This window comes from Tiliqua scincoides, chromosome 1 (genome assembly GCF_035046505.1).
Source record: "Tiliqua scincoides isolate rTilSci1 chromosome 1, rTilSci1.hap2, whole genome shotgun sequence".
NCBI classification, from domain to species: domain Eukaryota; kingdom Metazoa; phylum Chordata; class Lepidosauria; order Squamata; family Scincidae; genus Tiliqua; species Tiliqua scincoides.
In genome coordinates, this window is record NC_089821.1 from 164,189,243 (window position 1) to 164,208,283 (window position 19,041).

The window sequence follows — 19,041 nt, forward strand, 5'->3', positions numbered from 1 at the left end:
AGATGCCTGAACTCCTTGGTACTTACCACTGTTCTGCAAGATGTAGCCACTGGTTGACTGGAAGGTCTTTGAATGAAATAGGTTAGCCAAGGTGCTCTAAAAATTTAGGACACCGCTGTATTAAAGAGTTTTCTGCTAGGAACTAGTCATAAAATCTCACTTAAAGGTTAAACACCTGTGCTTCTTCTTATAGAAGATATGCATGCACACACATAGATACTTTATATGCATATACACACACATCTGCACATGTGTATCTATAACTATACATAGTTAAGATCAGAATGACAATGAACTAGCTACAGTTAAGCTCTTTCAAGGCCCATCTATATCAGTGGGAGAGATTTATGCATGCCCTTTTTCTTCCATTGAAATCTATGGAATCTAAATGTACTTCATGTCCAACATTATAAATATTAACACTGTCAAAACAGAATTCAAACAACAGGTTTACCTTTGCGTCCTGGGTATAAATGGGGGTAATATTCATAATAAAGATCAGACTGGTCTAGGTTTCCAAATGGTTCAAATTCCATTTCAGCACTTTGGAAGAGACCCAGTTTCACCAGGAGTGCTAGTCTTACAAACCAGAGCTTGAAGGTAGAAAAGAAGCAGAATACATTTTTTAAAAGTGTCAGATTAAACTGTTTATACTGTAAAAGCAAACAAAAATTACTATCGGTTTTCTAACCATTTCCAGGAAGAGCTGGTTAAGGGTGCAATCCTAATCCACTTTCCAGCACCAACATGAGGGCAATGCAGTTCTGAGGTAAGGAAACAAACATTGCTTTACTTTGAGGAGGCCTCTGTGAGTGCCACTCAACTAAAGGATGCAGCACATGTCCCATTGGAACAGCTATGCTAGTGCTGGAAAATTGGTTAGGATTTGGGCCTAAGGCATATTCATAGAGAGTTATCTAACAGAATGTACCTGGAAGAGATTTTGTGATCTAAACAAAACCAAAAAGCCAAAATTTATAGAGATGGCTCCATCTTTACCCAATAAGGTCATGATTCTTTTGCAGAATGTATGACTTATGGATTCCAACTCATTTACATAACACTCTGCACCTTAAAAATGGGTTTTAAAAATTGACGCTACAGTCTTAAGAAATGTACATCTTGATATTAGCTAATTACAGTGAAGAGCAACAACAAGAGATTGAGAATAGATCCTTGGAATTTTCAGCATTCCATTTACTAGTCGTGCAGTTGTTACAAAATATCATTATAACCTCTGGATCAATAAAACTGAAAAATCAGTCAGTTTGAAAATACTTTTAAATGACCATCTATATGAATGTTTGTAAAGTATACAATGTCTTTGAAAAGCATTCCACCACACCTCTTTTTAAAAGTAAAAATCTGGACTCTTGTACTTCTGATTGGCAATCCTTTTAAAATAATTCAACTTTTTATTACTATGAGCGTATCCAGGCCACTCACGGTGAAGCCCATGTTTGTATTAAGAATCTCAGCTTTTCTTTTAAACAGATAAAGTTTTCAATTCCTGCTTCATGTCTGTAGAACTGAACTTGAAAACACCAGGGCAATAACTCTGAAAGGATCAAAAACAAGTGGCAAACAGAATCAAGGTAAGTATACAATGGGAACCAGCAACTCCAGTGAATCTGTTCATTACACACTGGAGAAATAAATATTTTGTATTGGCAACCTTCAGTCTCGAAAGACTATGGTATCGCGCTCTGAAAGGTGGTTCTGGCACAGCGTCTAGTGTGGCTGAAAAGGCCAATCCGGGAGTGACAATCCCTTCCACACCGGGAGCAAGTGCAGTCTGTCCCTGGTCTGTCTCCCTGGCTATGGGCCTTCCTTCTTTGCCTCTTAGCCTCAGACTGTTGGCAAAATGTCTCTTCAAACTGGGAAAGGCCATGCTGCACAGCTTGCCTCCAAGCGGGCCGCTCAGAGGCCAGGGTTTCCCACTTGTTGAGGTCCATCCCTAAGGCCTTCAGATCCCTCTTGCAGATGTCCTTGTATCGCAGCTGTGGTCTACCTGTAGGGCGCTTTCCTTGCACGAGTTCTCCATAGAGGAGATCCTTTGGTATCCGGCCATCATCCATTCTCACGACATGACCAAGCCAACGCAGGCGTCTCTGTTTCAGCAGTGAATACATGCTAGGGATTCCAGCACGTTCCAGGACTGTGTTGTTTGGAACTTTGTCCTGCCAGGTGATGCCGAGGATGCGTCGGAGGCAGTGCATGTGGAAAGTGCTCAGTTTCCTCTCCTGTTGTGAGCGAGGAGTCCATGACTCGCTGCAGTACAGAAGTGTACTCAGGACGCAAGCTCTGTAGACCTGGATCTTGGTATGTTCCGTCAGCTTCTTGTTGGACCAGACTCTCTTTGTGAGTCTGGAAAACGTGGTAGCTGCTTTACCGATGCGCTTGTTTAGCTCGGTATCGAGAGAAAGAGTGTCGGAGATTGTTGAGCCAAGGTACACAAAGTCATGGACAACCTCCAGTTCATGCTCAGAGATTGTAATGCAGGGAGGTGAGTCCACATCCTGAACCATGACCTGTGTTTTCTTCAGGCTGATTGTCAGTCCAAAATCTTGGCAGGCCTTGCTAAAACGATCCATGAGCTGCTGGAGATCTTTGGCAGAGTGGGTAGTGACAGCTGCATCGTCGGCAAAGAGGAAGTCACGCAGACATTTCAGCTGGACTTTGGATTTTGCTCTCAGTCTGGAGAGGTTGAAGAGCTTTCCGTCTGATCTGGTCCGGAGATAGATGCCTTCTGTTGCAGTTCCAAAGGCCTGCTTCAGCAAGACAGAGAAGAAAATCCCAAACAAGGTTGGTGCAAGAACACAGCCCTGCTTCACTCCGCTTCGGATGTCAAAGGGGTGTGATGTGGAGCCATCAAAGACAACAGTGCCCTTCATGTCCTTGTGGAAAGATCTGATGATGCTGAGGAGCCTGGGTGGACATCCAATCTTGGGGAGAATCTTGAAGAGGCCGTCTCTGCTGACCAGGTCGAAAGCCTTTGTGAGATCTATGAAGGCTATAAAGAGTGGCTGTCGTTGTTCCCTGCATTTCTCCTGCAGTTGTCTAAGGGAGAATACCATATCAGTGGTGGACCTGTTGGCTCGGAATCCACACTGCGATTCTGGATAGACGCTCTCTGCAAGTACCTGGAGCCTCTTTAGTACAACTCGGGCAAACAGCTTTCCTACAACGCTAAGGAGAGAGATGCCGCGGTAGTTGTTGCAGTCACCCCTGTCACCTTTGTTCTTGTACAGCGTGATGATGTTTGCATCCCTCATGTCTTGAGGTACTCCACCTTCTCTCCAGCAGAGACAGAGGATTTCATGCAGCTCAGTGACGATGATCTCTTTGCAGCATTTTAGGACTTCAGCAGGGATGCTGTCTTTTCCAGGTGCCTTGCCAAAGGCAAGGGAGTCCAGGGCCACATGAAGTTCTTCTAGGGTTGGTTCACTGTCAAGCTCTTCCAGCACAGGCAGGCACTCATCCTTTAACAATAGACGTTTGATAGTATCCACCCTTTTAATGAAATTTTGTGCAAAATAGAATACATAAATTAGCTGTAGGCATTCAGTAAGTTACATTTCTAATAAGATTAAGCTGCTTTGGTTGCCCTTTGGGGAGAAAAGCAGGATGAAAACTGGGTAAATAAACTGTGAAACAGATTACCTGTTCCCATTGCAAAGTGCAAATTCAGGAACTCAAGGCAAGTATACACCCACCTGTAAAACTGCCTCCATCTGTAAAACTGCACTCAAACACTTGCCTGACTGAAAGGCAAACATACCTGCAGGGAATCTGTGGTATGACTTGTGGGTAGGCCACTTTTGCCATAGCCTTGGCCATGGGCAGTCAGAAGTCGTCCACATAAGTCAACTGCTGCTCTCCAGTTTTTGCTGCTCTGCAGGGAGACGGAAAAGAGAGAATGGCAAAGTAACAAACATATTCAGCTGCTTAAAATGTGGAGCTACTTGTTTTGCTTGCAGCAGCTACAGCTAGCCATTAGTAATAATGACAAGGTCGGTAAAGTTGGCCAGTCGGAAGTAGATGTCATTTGTCAAAGCTACTTGTATAATTAGGTGAAAAGTAAAGTCAGGCATGACTCAAAATTTACAATTAGAAGAATACTAGTGTAAAAGCATACACAATTTATTATGACAGGTCAGAGACTGCTCCATTCAGAAATAGCAATCCACCTGACGTTTAACACCTCTGAAATAAGCAATATTATCACCATTACAAAGAATCATACTCACTCTCCAAAAAACACTGCTGATTCATTCAGTCTAGGATCTGATTACATCCTATTAGTTTTGAATCAATGCATTCATGCAGGTCACACAATTTACTTAAAAACTACAACTAGGTCAAAATGAACGTTTTAGTGAAGACAAACACTTGAGATTTGAAACACCTGGTCATTCACCAGATCTAGGATCGAATGAATGAATGAATGAATGAATTATTATTATTATTATTATTAAAGTCAGAAACATCAAGACAAATGCATTTTTCATTTATTCTCTGGGCCCAACCTCACTGCAAGTGTTCACCAAGCATTTGTCAGCAGTACAGAAATGCTATATATAGAAGTGCTTAGTTGTCAAAACATCAAAGATCTGGAAACCACACATTCATAAGTGCATCCAACAACACAGGAACTTGTTCAGGAAAACACAATTATGTCCATTTTTGTCCATGTGGGAAACAGAACACAATGAAAGATGACCCAAAGACAGAAGAGAAAGCTGTCTTGCTAAGTTTTGCCAAAGTTAAGAAAGAAGCTGGTCTGAGTGTTTCTGTCTATTAGATACAGTAGAGTGTGATCAAGGAGGGCAATTAGGTTAAACTATTAGCAAAACAGACTAGCAAACTAATTAGCAAAACAAATGCACAGAACCATTACTAGCCCAATCCTAACTCCCTGCGCAGCAATGCAATGGCACCAGTGCAACTTCTATCACATTCTGCAGGAGAGTCTTGGCTGTTGGAGGTCTCCTTGGGGCAAGAGGACATTTGTTCTTTTGCCCCAGGGTAAGCTCCAGCAGCCACAATGGGTCAACTTGGACCTGCACCAGCAATATCACTGGCAGAAGTCTGCACTGATGCATGCGGGCAGATCAGGTCTGGAAAGGGGGGCTTAGATTTGGTGGGCACCACTGCTGAACCTGCTCCCCTCCCAGGCCTGATCCACCCACCCCCTACTCCTTCCTGTTTCCCTTTGCTAAACTATTTCCTCTTTAACTGTGGCAAAAGCACACTAATTCACAATTTTTGCACTCATCATTAACCCAATCCTGCTCTTTACTAGTATTTCATTTCAGTCCCATGGTGGCACGAGCCATTCAAAATTAGAAGCAGACTGACTGACTGCGTTCTTTCCTGCACCATGATAACAGCAAGATCTATTTGAGGTTAAAGGGGAAAAATACTCTTGTGTACTAACCTAACCCATGGATGTCCTTTGACCTAGAATTCATACAAGGCTACACAGATTAGATTTTCTTATCTAAGATGTGTATTCAAAGTCACTCCATGTCCCTTTTATCTCTTCCTTAAACTGTTCTTCATTTGTCCAGAAGTTAACAGTTTCTAGCTCCTGTTTTCTGAAGTTGATTTCCTGTTTTTGGCAAGGTCCAAAAGGTCTTTTCTTCTATCCAATTCTTGTCCATCTACAGCTCGCAATACGAGTGGCAATGTATACACAAAAACAATCTTCAATTTCAGTGGGGAAAAGGCAGTGTGTACAATTGGAATGTGTACAAGAGAGACTTCAAGAGAGACTGTACAGTAAAATCTCTGATGAAACTGTCTCCTTCGGTGCTCTTCTCCCTGGGTTCACTGACAGCCTTTAGCATTGTTCTCTTCTGTGTTTGGCTTCCAGTGTTGTCAGAGGCAGCGCCCATGAGAGGGGATAAAGGGGATAATTTGTACCCAGTCCAGGGTCAAAAAGGGGATTCAGGAGCTAAAGAAGGGGGCCCAGAAATTTCCTGGGATCTGACATTTCGCAGTATCATCTGGACTTGCTGCCTGTGTGGAATCCTGGGGGTTGCTATAAACCATAAGCACTGGGTCAACGAATGCATACACGACACTCCTTAGCACAATAAATCTGGGAGGAAGTTGGTCTGCTACAGTAGCTCTTTGGCTTTTGGATCCATTTACCATGAAGGAGTGTATAGGAGCTCAGGAGCAGCTGAGGGACTGTTGCAGAATTTTGACCCATATGGGATGCTTTCTAGTATGAGCCTAAATAGGATGATGGTAATTTTCCACAATGATTTTCTGTATGGCAGGGAGTGTCTGTTTACACAACAAAGGAAATTGAATAATAATAATAATAATAATAATAATACAGGTATTTATATACCGCCTTTCTTGGTCTTTACTCAAGACTTTATTCAAGGCGGTTTACATAGGCAGGCTGATTAAATCCCCGTTGGGATTTTTACAATTGAAAGAAGGTTCTATCTTTCATGAACCACAACAGTCCAGATGTTTCACTCTGATCTGGTTTCACATCCTGGCCTCCATCCTCCCACACTCAGAGCAGATGGAATAGCTCGGCTTCAGCTTGTCAGCTGCTTCAAGGTCGCACGGTGCCGGTGGCCTCGAAATGGCGACCTTGTGGATGTTATCTTCAGGCAAATGGAGGCTCTACCCTCTAGACCAGACCTCCTGCCCTGACTGAATTAGACAGAATGTTCACTTAATGACCTAATCACATAACAACAGGGATAGTAGAAGTATCCCCATCGTTAAGTGGTGCACACCTGTATATCTGCAAAGCAAACCGAGTGCTCTTTTTGAAATGTTCTGACATTGTTCACTTACAGAAGGATGGAAGAGGATACATTTCTTTAGCCCCTTAAGAACATCCCTTAAGAAATGTTGAATTGGAGATGAGTTCTATCATATATAGCACTTGAGGACACTATATCCTAAGAAAGTTAGCCATGTCTATGTAACACTGAAGTTAATGAAACTTTGTCAGAGCCAACTTATCTCATTGATTTCAGTGATGATTAATCATGACTGACAGTCCAATTCTAATCAACTTCCCAGCACAGATGCAGCTGTGCCAACTGGGTGCATGTTACATTCTGTATTAAAAGATTTGTACGAAACTCCATAAATCTTAAGGATGAGTGTTTTTATTGGTTATTGTTATATATTTTGTTGTTGTTTTTCTTTTAATGTATTGCGACGACCTATGGTTTTAAGCAAATAAATTGAAACTGAAACTGAAACATTCTGTATTGGGCGGTATCCTAAGAAATAGAGGCTTTCTCAAGGTAAGAGAACATCTGTTCCCGTACCTAGGGTTGTATCAGCCTTGGAAAGTTGGTTAGGATTGGGCTGTAACTTTCTTAAAATACAACCCTATGCATTTTCAGTCAGGAGTTACTAGAATTAAGGAAGAGTCTTTGCAAGTAGCAAAAAAACAAAAAAAAACTGTATGTCAACTGTTTCTTCTAAAAGAGAGAGAATTAGAATCTAGAAAATGCTTATTCGCAACTGGGGGGGGGGTTAAAAATGAGGAACCTTGTGAAGATGGTAATTCTGAATTTAGCCATGACCTATTGAGTTTGTGATATTTGTGAAATAAAGGACAAAGCTTTATGAAAATGTACACCTGGCAACCAAATTGTAATCATATCTATCCATCATGCAATTCTTTTTGAACTACTCTTTGAAGAAGAGGCAGCAGGGAAGTCTTAAATCATTATGGGCAAAGTTTCAAGTTTTGCTGAGCTTGCTACCTGAATGCTACAGTGAAAGAATATCAAGCTATATTCATTTGTTAAGAATATAGTGCCATGACATTTATTAAAGGTTACTGGGTACTAGTGCATTGGTTGTCTAATGACATTCTTAGAGAAGACACATATGGAAAAGGAACTTTGGAAAGACAGTCCAAAATGTTTCTACCTCAAACTTGGAAAGATAAAATACAATCCTCTAGCAGATTTTTAGCTGCAGCAGCAACTTACTAACGCAATAAGTATTAAGTCTTCATTTGCTTTCACATGGGCTTGGTGTGTGGCTTTAGGGCATTGTGTCAAAAGGTACTAACACAAGCATGTGCGATTCGCTGACTGGTATTAGTAGAAAATAAAGGACTGAATCAAAAGAATTAAGCCATTGGTTATGTGCAAAGGGAATGCTGGACTTGCGGTTCATGAACAGCAGTCTCCACCCACACTGCATGACAAAACTGCAGTTCAAAATGAATTACCATGTTGAATGATGAGAGTCTGCCATCCAAAAGAAAATTTTTAAAATTCCACTGGGCGTGTTCAAGACAAGATAGACTCTCAAATAGATCCTAAGAACATAAGAACGGCCCCCACTGGATCAGGCCATAGGCCCATCTAGTCCAGCTTCTTGTATCTCACAGCAGCCCACCAAATGCCCCAGGGAGCACACCAGATAACAAGAGACCTCATCCTGGTGCCCTCCCTTGCATCTGGCATTCTGACATAACCCATTTCTGAAATCAGGAGGTTGCACATTCACATCATGGCTTGTACCCCGTAATGGATTTTTCCTCCAGAAACTTGTCCAATCCCCTTTTAAAGGCATCTAGGCTAGACGCCAGCACCACATCCTGTGGCAAGGAATTCCACAGACCAACCACACGCTGAGTAAAGAAATATTTTCTTTTGTCTGTCCTAACCTGCCCAACACTCAATTTTAGTGGATGTCCCCTGGTTCTGGTATTATGTGAGAGTGCAAAGAGCATCTCCCTATCCACTCGGTCCATCCCCTGCATAATTTTGTATGTCTCAATCATGTCCCCCCCTCAGGCGTCTCTTTTCTAGGCTGAAGAGGCCCAAACGCCGTAGCCTTTCCTCATAAGTAAGGTGCCCCAGCCCCGTAATCATCTTAGTCGCTCTCTTTTGCACCTTTTCCATTTCCACTACGTCTTTTTTGAGATGCGGCGACCAGAACTGGACACAATACTCCAGGTGTGGCCTTACCATAGATTTGTACAACGGCATTATAATATTAGCTGTTTTGTTCTCAATACCCTTCCTAATGATCCCAAGCATAGAATTGGCCTTCTTCACTGCCGCCGCACATTGGGTCGACACTTTCATCGACTTGTCCACCCCCCCAAGATCTCTCTCCTGATCTGTCACAGACAGCTCAGAACCCATCAGCCTATATCTAAAGTTTTGATTTTTTGCCCCAATGTGCATGACTTTACACTTACTGACATTGAAGCGCATCTGCCATTTTGCTGCCCATTCTGCCAGTCTGGAGAGATCCTTCTGGAGCTCCTCACAATCACTTCTGGTCTTCACCACTCGGAAAAGTTTGGTGTCGTCTGCAAATTTTGCAACCTCACTGCTCAACCCTGTCTCCAGGTCATTTATGAAGAGGTTGAAAAGCACCGGTCCCAGGACAGATCCTTGGGGCACACCGCTTTTCACCTCTCTCCATTGTGAAAACTGCCCATTGACACCCACTCTCTGCTTCCTGGCCTCCAACCAGTTCTCAATCCATGAGAGGACCTGTCCTCTAATTCCCTGACTGTGGAGTTTTTTCAGTAGACTTTGGTGAGGGACCGTGTCGAACGCCTTCTGAAAGTCCAGATAGATGATGTTCATGGGTTCTCCCACATCCACATGCCTGTTGACCTTTTCAAAGAATTCTATAAGGTTCGTGAGGTAAGACTTACCCTTACAGAAGCCATGCTGATTCTCCCTCAGCAAGGCCTGTTCGTCTATGTGTTTTGAGATCCTATCTTTGATGAGGCATTCCACCATCTTACCCGGTATGGATGTTAGGCTGACCGGCCTATAGTTTCCCGGGTCCCCCCTCTTTCCCTTTTTAAAAATAGGCGTGACATTTGCTATCCTCCAATCTTCTGGCACCATGGCCGTTTTGAGGGACAAGTTGCATACCTTAGTCAAGAGATCTGCAACTTCATTCTTCAAATCCTTAATAACTCTTGGGTGGATGCCATCAGGGCCCGGTGACTTATTGATCTTTAATTTATCAATGAGGTCTGAAACATCTTCTCTTTTAACCTCTATCTGACTTAACCCCTCGGTCAGGAGGGGCCGTTCGGGCAGCGGTATCTGCCCGAGGTCTTCTGCCATGAAGACAGATGCAAAGAACTCATTTAATTTCTCTGCCATCTCTAAGTCTCCTTTTATCTCCCCTTTCCCTCTCTCACCATCCAGAGGGCCAACCGCTTCTCTGGCGGGTTTCCTGCTTCTAACATATTTGAAGAAGCTTTTATTATTCCCCTTAATGTTGCTGGCCATGCGTTCCTCATAGTCTCTCTTGGCCTCCCATATCACCTTCTTACATTTCTTTTGCCACAGTTTATGTTCCTTTTTGTTCTCCTCATTAGGGCAAGACTTCCATTTATGGAAGGAAGCTTCCTTGCCCTTCACAGCCTCTCTAACTTGGCTGGTTAGCTATGTGGGAACCCTCCTGGATTTAGTGGAACCCTTCTTTCTTTGCGGTATACACCTCTGCTGGGCCTCTATTACTGTTGTTTTAAGCAGCCTCCATGCACTCTGGAGAGATTGGACTCTTTTTACCCTCCCTTTCAACCTCCTTCTAACCAGCCTCCTTATTTGAGGGAAGTCCGCCCGTCGGAAGTCAAGGGTTTTTGTTAGAGATTTGCCTGGTATTCTTCCCCCAACGTGCATGTCAAAATGGATCGCAGCATGATCACTGTTCCCCAATGGCTCAGTAACATTTACCTCTCTAACCAGGTCCTGTGTACCGCACAATATTAAATCCAGAGTCACCTGCCCTCTGGTGTGTTCCGTGACTAGCTGCTCTAAGCCACAGTCATTTAGCACGTCAAGTCTAAATGACTTGACAATGGGACAACTGTACAGCTACTCAGAGCTTTTCTGTGTTTGAAATAATCTCAGTGCTCCTTACAACAAATGTATATGGGTTAGCTTCTTGATAATGCTAACTTCTCATACCCATATTGTAGATGGGGAAGAAGGGCTGAGGTTGAGAGAACTGTGACCATCTATAGATATTATAAATGAAGTGAGATTTGAACTGGAGTCTTTCTGATTTGCAGCTCAGTCTTTTAGCAGCTACACCAACTAGAAAATGTACTATCACCCTCTCTTCATATCTCATGCTCTGGTTCAGATGCAGAGCCTCCTGCATTTTTATGGGATCACAGCCAGAGGACACAGAACTATGGGAATGGACACCATCTGTTCTCTGATGTTTGACAGATGTACATATGTAATGAAGGTTACATAGTTCATGTGATGCAGCAGAATAATGGACCAGCCATAATAAATAAAAGGATGCCTGATTTCAAATTAAAAAATGTGAATTTTTTAATGTTATTAAATCTCCAATGGCCATCTGTTTATTCCACTGAAGAGGACTAGTGCAGAATATTTATCTATCCCCAAAGAAAATATACTTCCAACATCACAATATCAGCACTAGTCAGTCAAACAATTTCTAAAGACAAGTTGCTGTGAGTCTGCGTCACTGTTGTCCAGCAGAAACAACCAGGGACAACCTGATAGTCCAGAAAACTGTGAAGACATGATTCAAGATGAAGCTCCTCAAAAGAAAGTCATATTTAGCAAGGATGTAATTAATTTTGGTCCAATTTTGAAAGGTACAGAGATTTAAATGAGCTGCTAAAGAATTTGAGAGGTTTATACAATGGCAGAGAAACACTTGCTGTTATTGCTGAGGTTGGTATCTCTTTTCACATCCTTAAACTATCAGTGATGGTCTGGTGCTTATCAGCTTTCTCTTGTTCATCAATATGCAGTCAGTGGCTTGTTGTCATTCTTCCACTGAAAACATCATCCTATGCATATCTACTCAGAAGAAAACACCATTGTGTCCAAGGGGGCTTACTTCCAGGAAAGGGTGTATAGGATTGTAGCCCGATTCTCTTTCTGAAGGAAAGAACACACACACACCATTTCCAAAGAAGAGTGGGCTGTCAAATATTCTACCTTCAGAGAACCCTTTCTAGAGTACACTGACCTATCTGCTGACCAGTGTGCACGATCAGGATCATGCTATTTAACATCTACATGAAACCGCTGGGAGAGGTCATCTGGGGGTTTGGAGTGAGGTGCCATCAATATGCTGATGACACCCAGCTCTATCTCTCCTTTCCTCCAGACTCCAGGGTGGTGGTTGAGGGCCTGGAGCGCTGTCTGAAAGCAGTGAAGATCTGGATGGGGGCTAACAAGCTGAAATTAAATCCGGATAAGACAGAGGCTCTCCTGGTTCGGAAATCCTCAATGCGGGTGCTGGATTATCGGCTTGCTCTGAATGGGGTTGCACTCCTTCTGAAGGAGCAGGTCCGCAGCTTGGGGGTCCTCCTGGACTCGCAGCTGCTCCTGGATTCCCAGGTGGCGGCTGTGGCTAGGGGGGCCTTCGCTCAGCTTCGGCTGGCGCGCCAGCTGCAGCCGTACTTGGATCGTGCAGACCTGGCCACGGTGATCCATGCCATGGTGACATCGAGGTTAGATTATTGTAACGTGCTTTATGTGGGGCTGCCCCTGAAGACGGTTTGGAAACTGCAATTAGTGCAGAATGCGGCAGTCCGTGTGATCACTGGAGCTAGGCGGTTTGACTCTGTCAGTCCACTTCTCCGGGGGCTACATTGGCTGCCCATTCGTTTCCGGGCCCAATTCAAGGTGCTGGTTTTGACCTTTAAAGTCCTATACTGCTCTGGGCCAGGGTATCTTAGAGACCGCCTACTCCCGTACAATCCAGCTCGCCCTCTCAGGTCATCTGAGAAGGGCTTTTTACAAGTGCCGCCACCCAAGGAGGTCCGTGGAGCGGCGGCAAGAAATAGGGCCTTCTCGGTAGTGGCACCAACATTATGGAACTCCCTTCCCCTTGACTTGAGAATGGCTCCCTCTCTTGAGAGTTTTTGGCGAGGCCTGAAGACACTGCTGTTTCAACAAGCCTTCTGATTTCTTGGCCTTCTTAACATTTTTTATACATCTTTTAGTTTTTTACAGGCCTGATTCTTCTGTGATTTGCTCTTTTATGCTCTTTTTATTCTGTCTTTTAATCTGACTACTGTTTTTATGGTCTCTGTTAATGTGTTTTTAATATGTTTTTTATCTGCTATTTATTGCCAATTTATGTTTTTTAAATCTGTTTTTACATGTTGTTAGCCGCCCTGGGTCCCTTTTAGGGAGAAGGGCGGGATACAAATAAAGTTTATTATTATTATTATTATTATCAGGATCACCTAACACACATTGGATGTACCTTAATTGTTAAGATAGTCAGGTTTGCACTCTCGTTTTGTAAATCAGGGATTGCAATACAAAAAAAGTTAGATCACTTTGGTCTGTCCATCCCTGCCCTATGGAACACATCCACCACTTGCAGGAGAATACTGCTATCCATCTTAATAGGAAATTAGCTTTTCAAGGAAGCGTGTTTGTTGCTGATGAATCCTGAATGGGATGCCAAAAAAACCCAGGGCTCCCCCATCAGAAGCCTTCTTCACTTCTAGAATCATAGACTAGTCATACCTTCTTAACTTTAGAGTAAAAATTCAGTGGGAACAGGGTGAATTCTTTTTATTTTGAAGTAAAACCTCTCTGCTATAAAAACTGTAAATATGCAAGGCCTACAGCTTATTATATTTGACAACATATTGAAATTTAACATTAATCAAATGCACAACTAACAGAACCTATACAATTCTTTTTTCTAAACAGAGTCTCAAAAGGGAGTCATTAACTCAACATGCGACACCATTAAAATGATTAAAATGTCCTCCTCCATTTGCTATGACATTCTTCTCGAATGTAAATTGTTCTGGTAGAGCACTTTGACATTACTTAGAGAAAAACTCAGTCAGTAACCCCTTGTTAGGCAAAAGTTTGCTGAAAAGTTACTACACGCATAAATCTCATAAAATACCACTGAAATAATGCAATTAAAAATTCTTAGTTCATTTCTTCTGTTGTACACTTTCTGTACTGAAAATACAGTTTTGCCGTTATCCTTTCTTGAATAATGAAAATGTTGTGATAGTCATTCATTTAATGAAGAAGCTAGAATGTCAACCATTGGAGCAACGATAGCTAACAGTTATAAATTGGTGTTCCAAATTTGGACTTTTCAAAAAAACTTTGACAACAATATTGCATGGGTAGATTTATTTTAGATTCAGCTGAATACCTTACATACTAACATAGTGGTACTCAAAGTGGAAGGCTGTGACCCACCATTGAAAGTAAAAAAAGGGTAATTTCCCCTTCACGACCCAGAAATGGGTGCCCTAGCAGCCCCACAGCGATTGTGGCACCATGGGGACCCAAGGGTTTGCCTCCCTATTTGGGGGGATCTGCGGGCCTCGGAGAGGGTCCTGGAGGCTCACAGCCCCCTCTGTCAGTCTCCCTGAAGCTTGTGTTATCACTGCTAATTGTAGGACAGAGAGCACTACTGGTTTTCACACGAGACCTGCAGACCTTCACCAGGTAGGGAGAAAAAAGCCCTGGGTCCCCACATTTCCGCAATCACTGTGGCACCATCAGGGCATATCTTCTCCTCCTAGTCCCTGCCAAAACTTACCAGCAGTTCTTGAACTCCCAGAGAGTTTGAGAACTGCTGCACTAACATATTGATATGACTATTCAAAATATTCAGTATACAGGCTTGGTGACACACTTCCTCTTGCAATATTACAGTGGTAATATTAGGAGGTAATATTACAGTGAATCCTCAGTTTAACAGACAAGCGGGGTAAAAAGGTGTTGACTAAGGCCAAAGGTCAATTCAATCAGACTGAACTTAAGTCAATGTAGATGTAAAAGTACAAAATGCATAGGACAGGGATGCCAAATATAAGGCCCGAGAGCCAGATGTGACCCACAGAAGTTCTCCATTTGGCCCTTGGACTCTCCCAGCACCAGCTGCTGAACTGTGCCGAGGGTAGTCTGTATGATAATTGAGCTCTTCCTTATCTTAAAAATAAGGTTAAGATTTGCGTATTTTCTCTTCTGTCATTTGCAGCGAATAAGTTCATAAGTGAGGGAAAAGTGCTTATTTCTGGCCATGACCTGTTTAATGACATCACTTCTGGCCCTCAGCAAACATCATGAATGCTATTCGGGCTGTTGTATGATACAAGTTTGACGCCTCTGGTATAGGGCTAGTTTTTAATGGAACAGAAAGCATTCAGTGCTTCTGAAGTCTGTTAAATTAAGGTTCATTAAATCAAGAGATCACTCCAAATTACTCACATCCCAGACATAAACCAAGTTTTCCTGTTACAAAGAAGTTGCAGCTTTGCTGTATGGAGTTAACTTAGGTAAGGTGCATAGGTAAGGTGCATAGGATCTCAACCTACAAGTAAGTCCCATAAACTCAATGAGGCTTATTTCCAAACAGATACAAATAGGATTGGGCTATTACTTATTTAACAGCCTAATCCTAACTAACTTTGGGACTGAACTGCAGCTGCCTAAGTGCTAGAAAATTGGTTAGAATTTGGCTATAAGTCATCTGGGGTTGTTTTACAAAACCCATAACCCTAACAAGTGCTCTCTATTTTTGTGTGCCAACAATGGCATTCTTTTATGTAAGTCACCTTGGGCACCCCCAGCAATGGGGAAAAAGCAAAGTAAAAATGTATTAAATATACTGTACAGTGTGTGCTGATCTAAATGTGGCCGAAATCTGGTTCTTAGGCAATAAGAAATTGTGAACAAGGAAGTCACTTGTCTGCTAGAGCGGCAAGACACAGCTATGCTTTCCACTGGTCCATCTGCCTACCCACCATGAGTTTATTCAGGAACTCATGTAGCCTGAATAAAAAGCAAACAAAGGGAGACACCTTCCCTTCCCCTGTACAGGTTGAGTCTCATTATTTGTGAGGGTGACCCACAATTTGAGGAACTCACATGGATGGCAAAAAACACACTATAGCAAATCAATTTAAAAAACAAAGTCTCTTTGCTCTGGTGATTTAAAAACAGCCTTGCTGACCTTTTGAAATGCATACAGAGGCAATCAGTCTCTCTCCAGGAGCTTAGGCTTCACTAGGAAGCAACAATCCCTCCCTTCACCAGGAGCCCCAGCAAGGGGGAAAGAATGGAGAAGCTGATAATCGCTGCCATTTAGACTTTTTCACGTGCTCAGGGGTAAGGAAGGAGTGAAGTCTGCAGAGAGAATGATTGTTAGATTGTCATCCAACTGTGACTGTTTTCCTTTAATTTAAAGGGCCTTTCTCATAAGAACATAAGAACAGCCCCACTGGATCAGGCCATAGGCCCATCTAGTCCAGCTTCCTGTATCTCACAGCGGCCCACCAAATGCCCCAGGGAGCACACCAGATAACAAGAGACCTCATCCTGGTGCCCTCCCCTACATATGGCATTCTGACTTAACCCATTTCTAAAATCAGGAGGTTGCGCATACACATCATGGCTTGTAACCCGTAATGGATTTTTCCTCCAGAAACTCGTCCAATCCCCTTTTAAAGGCGTCTAGGCTAGACGCCAGCACCACATCCTGTGGCAAGGAGTTCCACAGACCAACCACACGCTGAGTAAAGAAATATTTTCTTTTGTCTGTCCTAACCCGCCCAACACTCAATTTTAGTGGATGTCCCCTGGTTCTGGTATTATGTGAGAGTGTAAAGAGCATCTCCCTATCCACTCTGTCCATTCCCTGCATAATTTTGTATGTCTCAATCATGTCCCCCCTCAAGCGTCTCTTTTCTAGGCTGAAGAGGCCCAAACGCCGTAGCCTTTCCTCATAAGTAAGGTGCCCCAGCCCCGTAATCATCTTAGTCGCTCTCTTTTGCACCTTTTCCATTTCCACTATGTCTTTTTTGAGATGCGGCGACCAGAACTGGATGCAATACTCCAGGTGTAGCCTTACCATAGATTTGTACAACGGCATTATAATACTAGCCGTTTTGTTCTCAATACCCTTCCTAATGATCCCAAGCATAGAATTGGCCTTCTTCACTGCCGCCGCACATTGGGTCGACACTTTCATCGACCTGTCCACCACCACCCCAAGATCCCTCTCCTGATCTGTCACAGACAGCTCAGAACTCATCAGCCTATATCTAAAGTTTTGATTTTTTGCCCCAATGTGCATGACTTTACACTTACTGACATTGAAGCGCATCTGCCATTTTGCTGCCCATTCTGCCAGTCTGGAAAGATCCTTCTGGAGCTCCTCACAATCACTTCTGGTCTTTACCACTCGGAAAAGTTTGGTGTCGTCTGCAAACTTAGCCACTTCACTGCTCAACCCTGTCTCCAGGTCATTTATGAAGAGGTTGAAAAGCACCGGTCCCAGGACAGATCCTTGGGGCACACCACTTTTCACCTCTCTCCATTGTGAAAATTGCCCATCAGCTTTGCCCATTCTCATCAGCTTTGAGATAGAAAAGTCTGTGGATAATTAGGTTAAACCTGTAATTACCTGTATGACTGTCTCTCTGCAACAGTAAAAAGCAGTTTTTAAAACTGATTTTAAAGGGGTGCATTTTTTCCCTTCTCCAGGGATCAGGGGAATGGCAGGGGCCATTCGTGTTGAGTCAAATCCATGTAACAAAATCCATGCATAACAACGCTGGACCTGTACATGAATTCACAATTCCAGAATCTAAACAGGTAAAAACAACAACAGCACTGGTGCAGAAATGAAAGAGAAATAATCAGTATCACCAGGCTAGAACGCAGACAGAAGGTATGACAACATATCGCTATTAACCATGTGAAGATATTACAGGTCTGTCTTTCTCATCCGCTGTTCAACCATCCACAGATTTGACTCAATGCAGAGGGCCAATGCAGACTAGAAGGACCTACCGATCCCTGGAGAAGAAAAAAGGTTCCCTTAAAAATAGCATTTAAAAATCACTTTAACTGTTGTAAAGAGGCAGGTAGGACTATTAGACCTGCTATTTCCTGGTCGTGCTGAGGTCGCGACCCCCTCCCTTGTTTGCCCCAGAATGCAACAGGGAAGCATTTAATAACTTCTGCACTGCATTCTTCAGTGAGCCAGGGCCAAGGAAGGGGGTTGCTTGCCTTGGGGGCACCTGAAAGTAGCAGTTCTAATAATCAGAGACTGCATGCCTGTCTGGCTGCCTCTCTACAAAGGTAAGAAAAGCGATTTTTTAAACTGTGATTTTAAAAAGAAACATTAAAAATTTTTTTTAAGTGAACTTGATTTCATGTGCAGATGCTGAGGACTGACCGACTATTAAGTTTGGAACTCTGTCATCTCTGGATTAATCTGTTGATGTATGAAACACATTTTCCCCTAGAATGCAAGAAACTTCTAAGTCTTCAGGTATAATACTGTATGGCAGAGGTTCCCAAACTTTCTCCGTTTCTCAGGTCATGATGCCCCTACAGTTCCCAGTAGTTTTCTTACAGTTCCCTTACAGTTCTGTAGCTGTGTTTCCCTTAAAAATTAACAGTAGACTATCCAGCAGCATCCTATGAGTTCACTGCAGCACCATAGGGTGTTGCTGCACACCATTTGGGAACCGTGGCTGTATCATTTTCAGTTCTGGACTATCTAGAGAAGCAGCATAAATTTCAACATGTACCAAGAAAATTAGCACATAGTTACTTACTATCAGCTGCTTCAAGCCCACAAAAGACTGTTCGACAGAATTGGCATTTAGAACTTGTCTTTTTGCCGCAGCAGGTTCACCAAGGAAGCGGACCATTAAGTCTTTCACTGCATCTCCCTAATGGAAAAAGAAAACAGACATTCAATAAAAACATATTGTTGAAAGTTCCTATTAATAAGAGAGTTTCTTCATACAAAAGTCCTGTATTAATGGAAAACTATGCATTTTTAAGATTTCTTAACATATTCTCTTTCCACCCCTTGTTAGATTAACGTCTACTAGGAACAGAGACTTTACAGTTGCAGCCCTGGAACTCTAGAACACCTTCCACCAGGAGGAGTGACTATTTTTGTCTCTTACTCTTTTTTTTTGAAGACAGATGAAGGCATTTTTTAAAAAATTGTCTCACCTTTGGGAAACAGGTACAAGACTAGCTTTTATTG

General features: G+C 42.8%; 1 protein-coding gene across 2 annotated transcripts in view; it reads right to left on the minus strand.

The window, feature by feature from the left end:
• Positions 1 to 19,041, minus strand: part of TRAPPC12 (trafficking protein particle complex subunit 12) — a 71,344-nt gene that overhangs the window by 39,060 nt on the left and 13,243 nt on the right. For both annotated transcript variants that reach the window (XM_066640304.1, XM_066640303.1), the window contains 3 exons: positions 18,599 to 18,715; positions 3,782 to 3,895; positions 455 to 593 (listed from right to left, as the gene is read on the minus strand). In XM_066640304.1, coding sequence (XP_066496401.1) covers positions 455 to 593; positions 3,782 to 3,895; positions 18,599 to 18,715 — 370 coding nt within the window. The remainder of the gene's footprint in view (positions 1 to 454; positions 594 to 3,781; positions 3,896 to 18,598; positions 18,716 to 19,041) is intronic.